At 38.1% G+C, this 17230-nt stretch overlaps 1 protein-coding gene across 2 annotated transcripts in view; it reads left to right on the forward strand.

Moving 5' to 3' along the window:
- Window positions 1-17230, forward strand: part of GPR158 (G protein-coupled receptor 158) — a 211747-nt gene that overhangs the window by 112299 nt on the left and 82218 nt on the right. For both annotated transcript variants that reach the window (XM_030009953.2, XM_030009954.2), the window contains exon 5: window positions 13372-13440. In XM_030009953.2, coding sequence (XP_029865813.1) covers window positions 13372-13440 — 69 coding nt within the window. The remainder of the gene's footprint in view (window positions 1-13371; window positions 13441-17230) is intronic.

The following is a 17230-nucleotide window of genomic DNA, read 5'->3' on the forward strand; positions in this document are numbered from 1 at the left end:
TTTCGGTGAAAGGTGAAGGTTTATAGCTCACAAGCAGCAGCCTTTTGCTGTCAGCTTCTTTTTAGGACTTCGTGCTGTGAACAGTCAGATTGATTTCTGCCTTCCCTGTCCCAGCTGTGCCTCTTTCTGTCTGGAATAAAATCTTGACATTTTTCTGTGACATCTTCTCATCAATATCTATATAGCTGAAAAGAAACCTTGATCTCCTCCTGCTTCCCTCTAAGACATCCCAGCTACTGCTTTCTTAGTTACTGTAGCAACATGCTTGTTATCTAATATCAGTTTGGACTCTGGAGCTCCCTTTGCCTCCGGCTATGTCTAAGCCTTACTGAACTCCTTCTGAGTTCCCTTTTAATACATGTTTTCTGCTGGTCCACAGACCTAAAATTCTTGTCTCAGCTTGTTATCTTGTCTCTTGACTACCACAATGTCCTTGGAGCTGGCCTTGGCAAATGCAGTCATGGCCTGCTCCTACGAATTCAAAATGATGCTACAAATGATTTTCTGTCCTGCCACTTTGTGTTGGCCTCATTGTGTCTCCTTGTTGACAACGTGCATGAGCTATGCCTCTTGGTTTTTGAACTTCCACATGAGCTTTTCTCTCTCTTGATGGCATTTCTTTGATGCAGAAGTGTCAACACCAGCCTCCATCATCATCATCTTATTACATTTTTCAAAAACCACCCCTTGTTCCCTTCGTACTTTCCTCGTGTTTGGTAGATGCTTTTTGAGAGCATCCCCTGCTCTCCATATCATGTCTTCAGATTCAAGTGGTGACAAAATATGTGACTACAGGTGGGATACTGATAGGCTGGGACTACTGATTGCTTGTTACGATATGTGATATTGCCTTGTTGTTCCGTTGTTCTTCCCATCTGTCCTTATCCGTCTGTTGTCCCTTATCTTAAACTCTTAACTTTGTGGAGGAAGGACAGTCTTTTTTACTTCTCCTTGTGCAGGGTCCACTATAACTTGAGGCTGATCTGGTGCTGGGGCTTTCAGCAATACAATGGTAGCAAGAATAATTAAGTTATACATAGCAATATTTCCTTCAAAGGCAAATGTGCTTTTATTTGCAGTGAAACATACAATCCATGATCTAAACTTAATGAGAGATTACTTAGTGTAATAAATTCTGAAGAGCTGAAAAATCTCACCATTTTGGGCATCAGCATTTCTCAGATCCAATTATAAGCTATTGGTTTGGAGCGGTTTAGCCACTTGGCTCTTGTAAAGTAAAAGTGAATAAAATAAACTGGAGTTGGATTTAAAATCTTTAGAATTATGAGTTTTTGTTTGATTTGAAACTATACTATAATGATCTTCATCTATCGTTCATTTGCCTTCTCAGTCATGTGAATAATGAGATTTTTTTTCTCTTTATCAGATTTATTCTAACCCTTCTCTTCTTACATCATTCTCAGTTTGTTTCCTCTGAGATATCACGAATCTTGAGCTTTGCAGTCAGGTTGGTTTTTTCTCCTGTAATTTATCATAAACTATTTCTTTCTACATGATTGAACTACGATTTATACAGACTGTTTTAGTGAGCTGTGGTATTATATTCTGTAATAGGTGATGTCATGTTGAATAAGAAAGCTGAAATTCAGTTCAGGTATTCTGAAGCTATTTGTAAACTAAATCAGGGGAACATGCTAACTGAGCCCCACCCCCTGCTCATGAAATTTGGTTTTGTATTCCATCAGATTTTTTGTATATTCCGTTTGATCTCTTGCTGATTAAACAACTATCAATATTAAAGTGCATTTTATTCTTGAAGACCATAATGCCTTTGCATCTTCCTTTCATTTCATTTCTGCATTAATTGAATGCATAGCCTAGTGAAACAGGCACTTTAAGTCATCCAGAGTTTTGATGATTGTCATTTTACATATTCAGCTTTTAAATTAACCATAAGGATGTGAATAGACTGAAACTGAACTTAGGCATTATTTACCTCATTACTGATTTTCCTTCATCTACATATTCATTGCTATTTGGTGAGAACTAGGTATCTTGATCTAAGGAGTATGTCCCCGAGGAAGGCATTCCTGCTCTTATAAGAAAAGATGTCCCTGGGACATTAACCATTTTCACTGTGAGGGTTCTTCACCAACAAACACTGTTTTTTCAAGTATCTGTCTTGTAGTTGGTGTAGTGCAAGTTATATGCAGCAGGACCCATGTTTCAAAATGCAGAACACCTTATCTTCATTGTGATATATTGTAATGGGTTTTGTTACTTGTATAACAGAAAGGATCAAGGGCCACATGAATTGAAAAATAAAGTATTTGGGGATTTCTTGGATCCCTGACATCTTGTGCACTTTTAGTGAAATTGATTTATGATTGATGGCTGCTTGACCTTTGCTTTTCCTGATTTTTTTTTTCAAATAAAAAATAAATTTAATAATTATATTCTCTTTGAGCTCAGCTATAACTAGTAATAGAAAAAAAATTGACCTTTGTGTAAGTATTCATTAAAGGGAAATGAAAAAACATGAGGATTATATTTATTTTTTAGGAATACTGCACAAAACCTGCAAATACAAGAAAATTCTGACGATTTGCCAATATAGCTTAAGTGGCAGCACATAACTGTATCTTTGGAAAATTGGCCTTTGCTATGAAATGTACTGTGTTTGCAATACATATTCTATTATGAGGCTATTATTCAAATAGAACAATTATCATTAAAAGTATTTGTCAGTGTGGTAAGAGGTTGAATGGGACACAGGATTTCATCTTGATTATTTTACAAAGAAATTTTCAAAAGAGGTACAACTCTTCCTCCCTTGAAGTGAAGAGTGTTTCCTGCAGTTACCTGGGAATGAGTTGCTTGAATTTTGCACATAAACCAACAATAATAAAATTAAAGGATAGCCTTGTTATGGCATTTGAAATTTCCCTTTTCCTGGGTAGCAGTCCTAATCAGTCCCTAAATTTGTTATCAAGAAAATAAAAAAACCATGACAGCACCATTCCAGGGTACCTAACAGGCTTCAGGGGACTCCTTCCAGTTGCTTTTGTGCCATTCTTTAGTCCCTAGTAGTCCTTGTCCAGGTGCGAACAGTGTTAAGATAACCACCACAAAGAAATGCAGTTCCACTCTTATCTGCTCTCCTTAATGTCAGTGGCTGTCTGGCAACTGGCAGGTCCAGCTTTTGTCTCTTAACAGAGGAGTCAAACATCTTGCTCTCTGTAGTTCAACCTCAGGGACAGAAAGAAAGATCTCTATATTCTATTTCTTAAAGTTAAATTTCAAGTGAAATAAAATTTTTGAAAATTAGCACTTGAGTTTTTCCACAAAGCTTCTTCACTGAAAGAGGTAACAATGTGTTTGTAATTGGGAAAAGTTATATGGGATAAGAGGCAGGAAAAAGGTTCAATGGGCTTTAGAAAAACAGCATATGGAACTGAAAGCAAAAATATAGTCATACTGAAAAAATTTCTTTGCTGGGAAGGCATATTTTAGTAAGAAAAGGAACTGGTAATTAAACATTTCAACCAGCTCCACTTCAGAACTTGACAAAATCTCCTCTTCCTTCTGTTGTTTAATAGAAGTAAAGAACCACCTATACCAGGAAACAAGAATTTGAACAGGAAAGGTTTTCAGAGAAGTAAGAGACAGATTTGGGAATACAATCCAGTAACTTCCCATCACATCTCCTGTGTCTTCATGTGTAGAGTAGAATGGATCTGCCAGACCTGTACTACAAGGGTCATACCAGAGCTACCCCTCCTGGGAGCACCGGAGAGCGAGTGCACTGCCATCACATGTACATTTAGCTAAGCTTTTGTTTCACTCGTTTTGAGACACTTTTGTGTAGTAATTTATCTAGTCACTTCAAATGCATCAGCTTAGCATAGCAGAGCAAACCTGTATCTGTTCTCTGTTTCCTTGCTTTTGTATCATTCTGTCATGTATCCATATGTGCTTTCCAGCTGTACATTGAGTGGTAGATATCCTTTACAGTTTAGTAAGTATGAATGTGTTGTATTCAAAGTTGAGATCAAAGACAAAAATCTGTCTTCATTTTTTTCTAATAATTTCTTGTAGGCCTTGTTTATCTGTAAGGCAAGCTCACATTCTGGTGCTAAGCCACCTTTGCAAAAGGAAATTTTCTTGAAATCATAGCCCAACTAGGTCATTCTTTATATTGTGAAAGTGGCAGAACTGTTTAATGAAAGTGAAAAAAAAAAGCAAAATACGCCAACCTTTTCCCCTTGCTAGGTTTCCATGGTACCATGCTCGTATAATACACAGTGACATGTGGCCCTGGAGAAATCTGCAGTCTTCCTGGACTGACACCAAAAGTCTACAGTTCTGCTAATTCAGTAATATACAATGTAGCAGATATAGAATGACTTTAATTTTATTATGGCTTTTAATTTCTTCTTTTTTCTCCTCTCTGAAAATACTTTGACATTCATATCACTGACTTTGTGTGATGACATTCAGAAATCCAATGCTAATTAATGCTGCTGTATTTCCTGGATTGCTTAGGACCACAGAGAATTGAAATGGAGTATCTTCTATGCTTGTTTATCCATCTTTTTAGCTTTTTGTTTTGTTACACTTGATGCAACTTGGCCGGCTACATTCTTTTTTAATTTCCCTCATGCAAATAATTGTTAAGCTTTTATTTATGACCCTTTAGCAGTGCCCAAGAGGCACGTATGACTTTCCTTTCCTAATGTGATTTGCCACAGAAATGGTGTTACTTTCTGAGATCCAGGGGTAAGGAATGACTGCTTGTCTTAAAGGGTACTAGTGTGGTCTAGATCTTATGGATAGACTGAAGACTGAGCAAATTGCAAGGCATAAAGCAGCCCTTCACAAAAAATATTTTTTGCAGGCTTAGTCAAGTAAATGTGCTCTGCTAAGGCAATTGGTAGGGGGAAACAGAAAGTAAGATGGAGGATATTTGGCCTGTGCTACCTAGGAACTCCCCACCCCCTCATTAGTTTCACAGGCAATCAACAGTAAAGCTCTAAGCTGAGAGGTGGACTGGCAATGGCATGCATGGAGCTGAGGAATAGTTCCTTCCTGCCATGGAGAAAGCCTCAGGAGCAAACCGAACAGTGCAGTAACACTGAAATCCTGCTTTCAAAGTGTTGTGACATGAATGTGATCTGGCTTTACCTGTTCCTCTCCAGTGGCATCTGAGAGTTAAACTACATGTGCTTGCTCCTCACTTCTTGTAGTCACCATTTCAGTTTTCCTCCAGGAGCTGCCCTCTTGTTTTGGTCAGTTTCTTTATGAAGTAGCTGAAGGTAATACCAAGAATAGAGAACGAAATTCCATTTTTATGTTCCAGAAACATGCAGTTCCAGCTCCCTCAGATCCAAAATTGGAACCAGTAGTCAGATAGATAAAAAACCCTGGCTGAAACGCAGTCTTGGAATGAGATGGGTGAGGAAGCTCTGTGAAAACCCCTTTCCTTGATACCATCATCTTAACAATGGCATCTGTTCATATGTTGTCTGTCTAGGTCTTTGTTTTATCCTGATCTTTTCATTAATCAGATGTCCCAGGTAGCAGCCTGGCTGAAGAAGACCAGGAAGCTCCAGTGGAATCAGGCTGAATACGAGCCAACAGTGATCTCTCACCACAATCCAGGAAAAAACCATATACTGGGCAACAGGAGGATGGCCAGCAGACAAAGGAAAGCTGTTATTCCTCTCTACTCAGTGCTAGTGAGGCTGCTCCTGAAATACTGGGTCCAGTTTTGAGCTCCGTGGTTCAAGAAGAGTGTGGAGAAACTGGGGAGAGTCCAGGGGATGGCTACTAGTGGGGACTAGAGCATATAACCTACTGGTAGAGCTTGAGGGAGCTAAGCTTGGATAGGAGGGCAAAGAGGAATCTAAGGGACAATTTAGTAGCAGCCTACTTGAAGGGTGATTACAAAGACACATCCAAACTCTCCTTAGTAATGGGAAGTGATGGAAGTAACAAGGGACAACAGTCACAAATTATGGCTTGGGAAGTTTAAGCTGGGCATTAGGAAAAACTTTCTCACTAGGAGGGAAGGCCCAGACCAGAGTCAGCTGGCTAACACATCAGTTACCCAGCTCCATTCTTGGCGGTTTTCAAGATTTGGACAGACAAAGCTGTGGCTGACCTGATCTAGTGTTGGCAGTACTCCTGCTTTGATCAGCTAATTGATGTTTTACCTGTGTCAGTAGTTCCAGCTTTAACTATCTGTGTGGTGTTACTTCGTCTTCTTTCAGTTTCTCCAAATCCATTCAGTAGATTAGTAAGTATTTTTGCTCTGCCACCCTACCTAGACATCTCCTTCTCTAATATATTCAAGAGGATAAAGGGTGGTGATCTTACTATGAAAAGTTGTGCAAGTCTTAAGTTTGTCTTGTCATTTTTCCTGTCAAAAGACTTCGCAAATGAATGTTTGTTTGCAGATGTGACCCCTAGGATCCTTATTATTCCTAGCTTTACCTGCCCATTCCATCTCACTTTTTTTTTTTATTTTCAGATTAATACATTTGTGTTTTCTCTCTGCATATTTCTTACATGCTAGCTCCTTGCCTAGAAAAGCTATAGACATCAAACTCATAATGGAATCAGGATGATCTGCATGTTAAACACCTGCATGGTCTTGAAACAGCTGCACCTCAGTCATGTTACTTCTGTTCAAGCACTGATGAGTGGTTGCACAGTCTTCTGTATTTTGCGGCAGTATGTTGGGGTTTTTATCCCTTTTCTAGTAAAGGTATATAAAAAGAATCTAACATATTCCACTTGGGCACGCACTCTCTCTTTCATTGTTCTTTCTTCTGTTCGAGTCTTCAGTTTTCAAAGCAGGCAGTAGCCCCAGTCCTGCTGGTTTGGATGAGTCCAGTGAGTTACTCTGTGTTAAAGGGGTGCTTCTGTCTCAACTGGACTGCCCTTCACAGAACAGCACAGACCTACGGTGATTGGTTTCCCTCCTGTAATAGTGGTTTTAGTTGTTTTTTGTTAATGAGAAGAGGTATATGAGAAAGTTAGAAAATAGCTGTATTTCTCTGATAAACAGTGAATGAGGCTTTCCATAAACGAATTGATCCAGAGAGACTGCTATGTTTGCTTCACAGGAGGGCAGAAATAAGGAACTAGCCTCTACTTCCTTGTCTTCCTAATTCAGAATGTTTTTATGTTCTGAACTGAGATTTCAGTATTGAAAATGCAGTTAATAAGAAGAATGCCTCTGACTGTCTCTGTGTTTGGATGACACCAAAGTCTGGCAAGGTTTCCTTTCTCAGGGGGCTGCCTCGGATTCCAGCACCCTGATTTTGCTTTCCCTGCCCTTGCCCCAAGGCTCTGTCTCCTTTCCATCAGCACATCTTGCTTGACTGACCAAAAGAATATGCCATGGGGTTACTGTGACCCACTATTATGTCTTGTCTTCCAAGGGGAAGCCTACAAAAGCAATTTCAGTGTAGCTGCTCCTGAACTTGTTTACAGACTGAACATGCTACATCATATCACGTGTTGTCATGTGCCATGACTCTGACCCTATACCCATGTGCAGAGTTGCAATCAAATCCTGAATCTCACATGGAGGTGATAACTAACCTTTGAGCCGGTAATGACTGTGAGTATTTCTTGACTTTGTGAATAGTTTTAACAGTTTACTTTAGATCACCAACACTCATTTAACTTTGAGTAGTCACTGAAACACAAAAAGGTCAGTAGCATCTCACAACTGTTAGTAGCTACATCACGGCTGAGAGGAGTTGCTGTGAATATTTCTAGTGTCTTCCTCCTTGAGTTGGAGTGCCAGTCCAGTCTGTAGTGGCGGTATATAACATGAGGGTATGTGCTCAGCTATGAGTCCTGTCCCACTGCCTAAGTCACACTAGTTTACTTGAACTCACCTTTCCCATAAATGCCTCTCGAAGTACATTACATACAGATGCAAGACATTTTATTCTTCTAGTGTGCCGATTTTTCTGTGTAGGTGTAGCATGACATACCCAGTGATTCAGAAGTTACCGAGCCCGCCAAACAGGGGCCTTTATGTCCTCTGTCCTCACACTACTTCGTTATTTGCATTTGCTACTATGTACCTAAACCTATCTTGCATTTTGCTAGCTGTCCCTTTTGATAGCTTTGTATGAAGCACCTGATTGCAATTCACTTGAATTTCTCTCATGGCTGGCAACTTGCATCAGATTTGCTGGAATTGTCTTAGTGGACTTTATTGTTCACTGCAGAACTGAAGGTTGGTAGCCACTCTCTAATAACACGGGCTTAGGATGAAGAAGATGGTAGAGACTAGCATATACCTGGTCTTGATCTTTAATGTAATACATGCCATACTATTTTAATTGCTTCCTTTTGGTTTGATTCCAGTATTTCTGGATGGAGACTGGATTGAAGCTAATGCCTAGTTCAGTCATTATTTTTCCTCCTTTGACTTATCTATAATAGTAATAAAATTATTTTTTAACCAAGATCGCAGTTAATTAAGAAGTAAACAAACCTAGAGAATGTGGAAGATGTATGGTAGAGGTAGCTAAGCTAAGTATGAAAGTTAGTATGAAGCTAGAAGCAAAATAAATTGCAGTTATCACTTAGGTGTCAGCAGTGTGTAACGATTAAGTGAGACAGGGAAAACCAGGAAGGACAGTTTTACTGGTACAAGTAAGTAAACATAGAAATAAAACCCAAAAGGGAAATGAGCACACAGATGAAGCAGCAATAAACAAACTGTACACAAGATGAACAGCCAGAGAAATAAATAAGCAAAAACCAAAATAAATGCCAACAAGCAAGGCAGATGCAAAAACCCAAGCAGCTGTTAAGGAAGTGAAGAAGAAACTGAGCAAATATTACATGCAAGTAGAAGAAAATCCCACTGTGTGGAATTTCAGGGCTATATCCTAAAATGCCCTGATTTCTGTGAATTCCATTGGAGAATTTTAATTGTGCAGACAGTGTAGGTGGACACCAGTTGGTAGAGGGTTTGGGTTATCATTTCTTTCCATTCTTTCATTTGTTTTCTTAAACCAGCAAAGGCTTTTTTCCTGAGGTATGGGTGCATATTCACTGCTGTGTATATTGCAGATTCCCATGAAGTCAAGCATTTGTGATGCTGCCCACAGCCATGCCTTAGGGGCCTGTATTTGCAAAGTCCTTACAGTGGAGGATTCAACTTTTAGTGGAAAACCTGGTGCTCAGAGACTGGTGGAAATACCATCTATCTAATATTGAATATTTTTATCTAATAAATTAATTTAAAAACATCCTGCTTTAATTTTGGTTTTCTCCTCTTTAGCTATTCCCTGTTATTAAAGCTTCAGTGCTGGATGAAGACTTTACTTCCTGGACCTTACTTCTTGGGCTGTCGTGGGGGTTATTGGAAGACGAAAGTGTCCTATATTTTTTAAATCAATGTATGTGTTTTTTGCTAAACCGAAAGCTTTTGTGTTACTTTTTTTTTGTTAAAATACCTCTTTTTCTTTGCAGTAGAGAAAATTAACAATTAGAGTTTCAAAAATGTGTTTTGGGAGAATTCTGATATTTCCATTTCCATCCTATTTTTTTCTTTTCGCTACACTTATGCAGAAATAGTTCTTTGGTTGTACTATTTCTTATTTGAAGTTTTGTGCTTTTCTTCATTGCTGTGGATGGCATTCATCTCTGCCAGAACGTCTACTCCATTTGCTGAAGAATCCTGTTAAGAAAAGCGGTGATATCTGTAAATGTTGGGTTAAAACACCCATTCGCCAGGTATCGAAGACTGAGATAAAAAGCACAGTCAAAACCTAGGTTCAAGCTCATTTTGAATTCCAGTGTTGCTCTGTAAGTCACTTTTCTTTTAGGGCAGGAAACAGAAGTGCATAGACAGAATTCACAGAAAATGGTTCCTACTGGAACACGGGTGAGACGAAAATCAGGGGTTAATTCATTGTTTTGGAAGAAGAGCTGGAAATGCTGAAGTTCTTTGCCCCTGCAGGTTATCTTATGATCATGCTGCCCAGAAAAAAGCTCAATAAGAAAAGACTGATCAGGATGCGAAAGACTTGTTTGGAAAAGGATGTTCACACAAGCTGTTCGAAGACCAGCTTTTTTAGATCATTTCTGTCTTCCCTGTATGATACCCATTTCAGCTACTTTCTTGGCCATTCTGTCATATACAGATGCATTGTACAAAATAAGAAAAAAAAGATTCTTTAGTGGTTTGTGTATTGATCAGTCGTGAGAGATGTGACTTCACTGACCTCTGCCAGTGTCTTGCATGGTGTTGGGCAGACCCCAGTGCATTAATTCCCAGTGAGTAAAGCGCTGTTGTCTTACAAAGATGTGAAGAAAAACTGTATCAAAATGTGTGGAGCCGCCAGCTACGGCAGAGTCAGGGCCACAAAAGGAATCTTGTGGACATGGTCCTATAATGCTTTTTTTTAATTTATGATATAGTGCTGGGAACTTGACATCACAAAGTGTGAAACTTGTGTTATTGGAGACAGATTTTAAGTTTTTCTAAGCTTTCTAAGTTTTTTTTTTTTCATCTGCTGCACACAAAATTTACATCTCGCTCAGGCTAAACTTATGTGTTCATTAGAAGTGTGAAATAACTCATACTGCCATTTATAGTTTATAAAAATATTTGCACTTTCTATTACACATGTCAAAGTAGTATGCATGATCCATAGCTTCAGACATTTAAGCTATAAAATAATTGGGAGTCTAGTCACTTCTTAATTAAAATAACCTGGAAGTATTCCATTTAATGACTTCATAACCGGCATCTAAACATTTACTTCCAGCTTTTTGGTGTTATATTAGATCAGAACAGAAGTGTCTGCAGAAAGCAGTTTTGAAAAGTTGTCTATATGTATTGATTTTTATAGTGCCATTTGAAAAAGTTGAATGCATCTGAATACAGAAATATGGGTACATAAACAATTTTATTACAGCAGCCATAAAAGATAGCATCGTCCCTTCAGGTCTTTGTTTGATGTTTAGGGTAGCTTATAACAAATGAGTGTCTCACAAATACAGAATCAATGTGTTTGGGGCAATTTTTTGTCTGTTGATATATGTGCTTTGTGAGTGTCTCTCTGGAGTATCCTTCTAGATGAAGTGAGGCAGGGCTGTTACATTGGGAAATGCAGTATAGGAGTGCTGCACCATCTTTACATTAGCAGACTAGTGGGTGAGGCTGCTCATCTATCCAAGTGACAGAAATAATTTATATAAAGTACTGACTCAGTTGAATTTGATATGTCATTGAACAATGGGATCACTTGAGCCTAAAAAACCTGACACTGGCATTTCAGTTACCAGTTTCCCAGCTTTTTGCATTTGGGATTGTGTTTACGCTTTACCCAACATAGTAATAGAAAAAAAAACCCAAAACACTTAATTTGGGTTCTTGAAACAAATGCCTTGCGTTGCAGAAACGCAGTGTAAATATAAGCTGCACTTGTGGGTCGATATTCAAGTTTCAGCAATTGCTAAGGCAGGCATTGCATTCTATTCAGAAAGATAGGTACAGTATTTTAGCTATGTGTTGGTGTTTTGTTTTGTTTTGTTTTGCCTTGCTTTTTAAGAAACATTTCATGGAAGCATATAAGTTCCATGAGAATTTTGCTAGAAATATATATGTCTCAGTTTCAGGGTGCACTTTTAGAGAGAGGTAGCAGAACAGTTTTGCAATCCTTAATATGCAAGTTTAAGGTTAAGATCCAGGAGGAAAAGTGGAAGAATTCAAAAGGTGTAGAAAAGAGGAGCCTTAATAATGATTCTCAAATACATGAAAAATTCTGGCCCAAAATTAAGGAAATAAGGTGTGGTCCCAAGATTTTCCTGGGAAAATCTTGCAGTGGTTGAACCAAATAGCCATCATTATCATCTTAAGACCAGTGGACAACCATTCATAATTGTCACTCCAGGCTTTAACTGTGACTAAAATAGCATCGGTAGCACCAAGATGCCCCTGGAGTTGTTATATTAGTGTTTTCCTCAAAACAGAAGCTTTGATGTGAATACCCATTGGAAGTAACTTCTCATGATAATTTTTGAGGTGGACACTTGTGTAGGATGTTGACGTTTCTGCTGATACACATGCTTTAGACAACCTTCGCTGCAAAATTTCACCATGCCTAGAAATTAGGTAGGTCCATAATTGCCTAATATTTAAAAGGCTTCCTGAGAATTTTCTCTGTATCTTTCAACCTACATTCAGCACATTAGATGCTGTCAAAGTGACCACTTGAAAAAATGAATGATGAAATAGGAAATCTGAGTAAGATTATAGATTCACTGAAAAGGTGAATTTTTATCTAGAAAATTCCACCACTCTTTTGCAAGCAGAAACTGGACCCCAGGGCACCAGAAATTTGTCTGTAAATCCATTCAGATAGAGATTTTTTTTTTTTATGATTGACTTGCTTCTGAAAGATAAACAACTCCCATTTAAAACCATTAGAGAGATTACCACAAACCATTGATTCCAGCCCACAAGAGGATTTTATGATGCGAAAGAAGGGGATTTTTCAAGAGATTTTTGGCAAAGCCTCTTTTGCTGTCCTGTCTGCCTGCATTGCTTGCAGTTGGGAAAGCACTGTGTTCTTCCAGAACAGTGTATGAAACAGTATCTCAGGGGAAGGAGATGGTTAAAGAGATAGGAAGCAGTGTTGATGTTTTGTCTTTAAGGTAAGGTGCAGATGCACTGTACATAAATCATCAAACTTATTGGAATACACTTTGTATTAGGAAAAAGAATTGATTTTTTTAAATTTTATTTTAAAATGTAAGAAAACTATGATGGAGAGACTGCATTAGAATCAGTGAGGAAATGGCATGATATTTTACAATCCTGACAAGTTAATGTCTGAATCAACATCTTTTTTCAAAATTTCAGGAAAAATAAAACACACTTCCAATCTAAGAGCACGCTCTGTATTCAGTAAAACTGTAGATTATTCATACATATTATAGAAGCCAAGTTATTAATATTAAATAAGTCAAAGTGTTCGAAGGACTTCTTGAAATTGAAATAGTACAGAACAAACTCTACAGTTAAATTTGTATCTGTAATTCCCAGGATCCATAATTCGTCACACTGGAGAGCAATTTTAGCAGTTTCAAAATGTCTCTAGGTAATGTGTGTTGAACAGTATTTAACATAGAAAAGAGTGATTCTTTTAAATTGGATCTTGTAAAACACAACCATTGTAATGGGTCTGTGAATTAAAGAATGTGGAGCATGCCAATATGACAGACAGCTTAATACTGTGCTTTAATAAGTGTTACTGTGCAAGCATTATACTGACAAAAGTGAAGGTGTCTTCTGCAAAGAACCGAGCATCTAAATGGCACACAGAGAGAATTTTCTAATATTTTGTATTGTTTTTTGTCTTCTAGAGTATCAGGGCTTCAGGGCTGGTGCTGTTGGAAACCATTCTTTTTGGATCACTTCTTCTGTACTTTCCGGTAAGTCAAACTATAAGTTTTCTGAAAAATTATATCCTTGCTGGCATTTTAAAACACTGTATGAATCACCGTGGTGAAAATATAAATGTCAAAACCATTTATGTAATGATTAGTTTAATCTGACTATAAAATGTGCTGTGTTCTGTAAATATTCTTAAGAACACTTGAATGTTTTACTATATTTGTAATAATTCTCCATTTTCAGTTTAGGGAACTTTCCAGTGTTTTTTTGCTTGCAAGTTTTTAGGTGCTCTGGGTTAAGCTGAATTTTTGCGTTGAAAGGTGATACCTCTCTAAACTATGCTATTGGAAAAATATGCAAGGTGTGTTTCAAAAATCCAAGAAAACCTGAGTTTTTTAATTGCCACATAAACCTGATATAATGACTAGAAAAAGCAAGACATCAAACTGTAAATTGAAAAAGCAAGACATCAAATTGTAAATTGAATGAAGCTGATAGAAAGAGTGCGGATCAGGAGACAGAAACTAAGATGGAGTTGTGGCTTATTTTAAAATATGTTTATGTTCTCTTTTCCTCAGTAGTCAGAATGTTCTGTGCTTTTACAGACCATCATGTAGTTGCTGAGAGACTAGCTGGAAAACAAAACTCCTTAGCAGTTGCAGAACAAGTAGCAAATAAACTGTAGTAGAGTGAGGTGTGAAGAATACTATAATAACACAAATCCCGATGGAATTTTTATACATTTTTTTTGAATTGTGGGCCTTTCAAGTTCTAAAGAAAAAGTGTGTGCATTTCTAGGAAAGTTTATGTGTATTTTCATCTTTCACTGTGCAGATGCTAGGAAGAAAGAAGTTTTGTTTTTTCCATATTGCACGAATGCTTTTTACAACTTGCAATACCTCTCCCCAGGGTTTTCAGAGCTTCTTTCATATTCTTTTCCAGTGAGCAGAACAGAAAGCCCATGCACTGCTTCCTCAGCTGGTATAGAAATGCCGTGAAGCAGTTACAGAAATTCATAGTATAAAGCATAATGTGAGGGGTTTCCTTTCCATGGCTGTCTCCTCTCTGCTTTTCCAGAAAACCCTGGAGCCATGTAGTGGCTTCCCCAGGCAGAGGCTCCATAAGAATGAGTCAGTGTTTCTACAACCTCAACTCCAAAGTATGCCAGAAGCCTCATCATAGCTCTTGCTGTGTGTGCAGTCTGCTCACCTGTCACTGATTCATCAGTTTCTTTCCCAGTTCTTGTCTTGATCCTCTAATTGTTGTATTTCACAAAGGACAAACGTCCTTTGGTGGCTGTCTATCTTCAGGCTTCAGGTGCTCAGTGTCAGGGGTACTGAGATATTGTCATTGGAAAAAGACATCTCTCTCAGCAGTTGACTTGAAGAAGAACCATACTGTTAGATGCAAGAGATGGCCATCCACAACCTTTCAATGCAGAGGGAGAAGAGAGGAAAGGAAATGGAGCTGGGAGGGAGGGGTTCAACAACCGAAGCATCCCATTAGCTTTTGCCCGGTGTTTAAACATTTCTTCCTTTTTTTTTTCACTGATATTAATGGTGTTAAATGTACAGCAAGTACAAAATGACAATTTGGCGTATTCTGAGGAAAAATCTTTTGCTGAAAATTCCTGATTAGCCTGTCTCCCACTTGGGATGTAGATACTTGACTAGAGCTTGTCCTTCTCTGCACATCTCATTCTCATACTATATAAAACTGTCCACTGAGAACACATTCTGTTAGAAACTAATATGCAAAGTGTACGACCTCACTTCTGTCTTATAGCAGTTTTACGCTCCCATACTCTTTGCTGGGGCTCTCTTTCTTTCTTACACAGGTAATTACTAATCAGGCTGTTACTCCTACAAAAAAGAGAGAAATTTTATTGTTTCTGTTTTCAAGGTCTTAGGGGAGGGATGTAGAGAGTATGGTAGTGGGAGGTCATATTAATGTTTAGACAGAGAATTTAATCCTGATTTCACCAACTGCAAGAATATGGTTTTGTAAAAAACAAGGAAGATTGGGACTGATACAGAAATATCAGGATTTCAATATCCCTGTCCCTCAATTCACTGCAAGGAAGATGTCATCAATTTCTGATCCAGGAAAAGGGAGTGGAACAACAAATGTGTGAAGGCTATAAAGCATAGCCAGAGAGATCTGTTATATAGCCTTAAAGAAAAGCCTGTGTTTCTGCAAGGTGTGAATTCTGGGGTGTGAGTCCTTGGAATGTGAGCTCTTGACTTTTTGCTGTACATGGACAGGATCTAAATGTGCTCACCTGCTTATTGTCTGGGAAAGGAGCACAAAGCAGAACAGGATGGCATGAGAAAGAAAGAAAACCCGAGCTCTGAACAGAGAGTCTCTTTTGCACCAGCTGACATTCACACACATGTTCATTCATAGCAAGGTGTAGAGCATAGATTATCATTTATCATATTGGTTAGAAGTCACATACCTGCAAAGCAGATCTTCTTTTTCCTAGGTCATAGCCATTGTTTATTTACTTCTTCCTGCTTTTTGGTGTTTTTATTTGTTTCTGAGAAGAATTGGGAATATTCTGCAACTCATTGTTGTGGTTAAAAACTTAGTAACGTGAGCACGGAGGCAGTTGTTTCAACTATTTGATTTGGTCCTCATTTTACGATAGAGGAGTACTTTAGATCTTTAAGACTAATTAATATAGATCTCACCTCTTATATACCCAAATTAGGCTATGTTTTCCACAGCTAGCATGAAATGCAAGTTAAAATACGGAACGGAATTCACCAGTTCGGGCCAGACAAGCATCACTGCAGTAAGATGTTCTCCTTTAACATAAGGCTGTTTTCCTTTTTGTATCATCTCTTCTTCTATTGTGATTTGAAAGGTAAAACCAAAAAGCTTTACTTTCATGCTCAACTAAGTGCAGGATTACACAGCTTGCTTTAGTGCATGTACAATGTAAAGAGATAAAATGACAGCATTTCAGTTCTAAATAACTCAAATCTCTATTCATTTAAGGATTCAGTGCAAAATTACATTCTTATTTAAAAATCAAAATCCCCATAGATTTTCTCAATACTGCTTTAAGTCTTTTGCATCTTTACTCTCTGTTCCTCTACACTTTCCTAATTCTCGCTTTTTCTAGATCCATTCACCCAGTCTGTCTTGGATTGTTTTGAGAGCCTTCAGCATACAAATTTCGCTATGTCCAGAAGGGCTTTATTGCATCTCCGACTTTCCCTACCCTCCAATTAAATGGAAGCCAAAACCTACTTTGTTACATCGCTTAATTTCTTTCACTAATTGTCGTTGTTTTCATGTCTACATGCAGTAATCTATTCATAGTGTAGCATCATTAATTGAAAAATAATATCACCAGCCAGCTGCTTTTGGTGAGAAAAACAGCTGTTACAATGGCCTTCTAACCAAACGGGAAGTGCAAATGATGGTGTCCACCAAAATTTATTACTCAAATTCTGCTATACTGATAACAACACACTGATCTTCCCTGAATTATAAGCAGGCAGATGAGCTTTGTCTATTACAAATGCATAGATTTTATCCAGCAGTTGCCGGGTAGCTCTCATGTCTGAAGCTCTCATTTCTTGTATTTTCTTTAGTTCTCACAGTAACACTGATGGGCCTCCTCCAAATGAATGCTGGGCTTTCTAATTGATTTTGCTTATATTTCCCTGTTCTTAGATTTTGAATAGGGAGCCAAAACCTGACTGTCCTATGGAGGAGTCTCTTAACTTCTATGCTTGGTGTATGAGGGGAGGATTCTCATTACTTTCCTCGTCCAGAAATACTGACTATGGTGGAGCTTTTAGACCTTTCCTAACT

The sequence above is a fragment of the Aquila chrysaetos genome, chromosome 3 (genome assembly GCF_900496995.4).
Source record: "Aquila chrysaetos chrysaetos chromosome 3, bAquChr1.4, whole genome shotgun sequence".
Classification (NCBI taxonomy): domain Eukaryota; kingdom Metazoa; phylum Chordata; class Aves; order Accipitriformes; family Accipitridae; genus Aquila; species Aquila chrysaetos.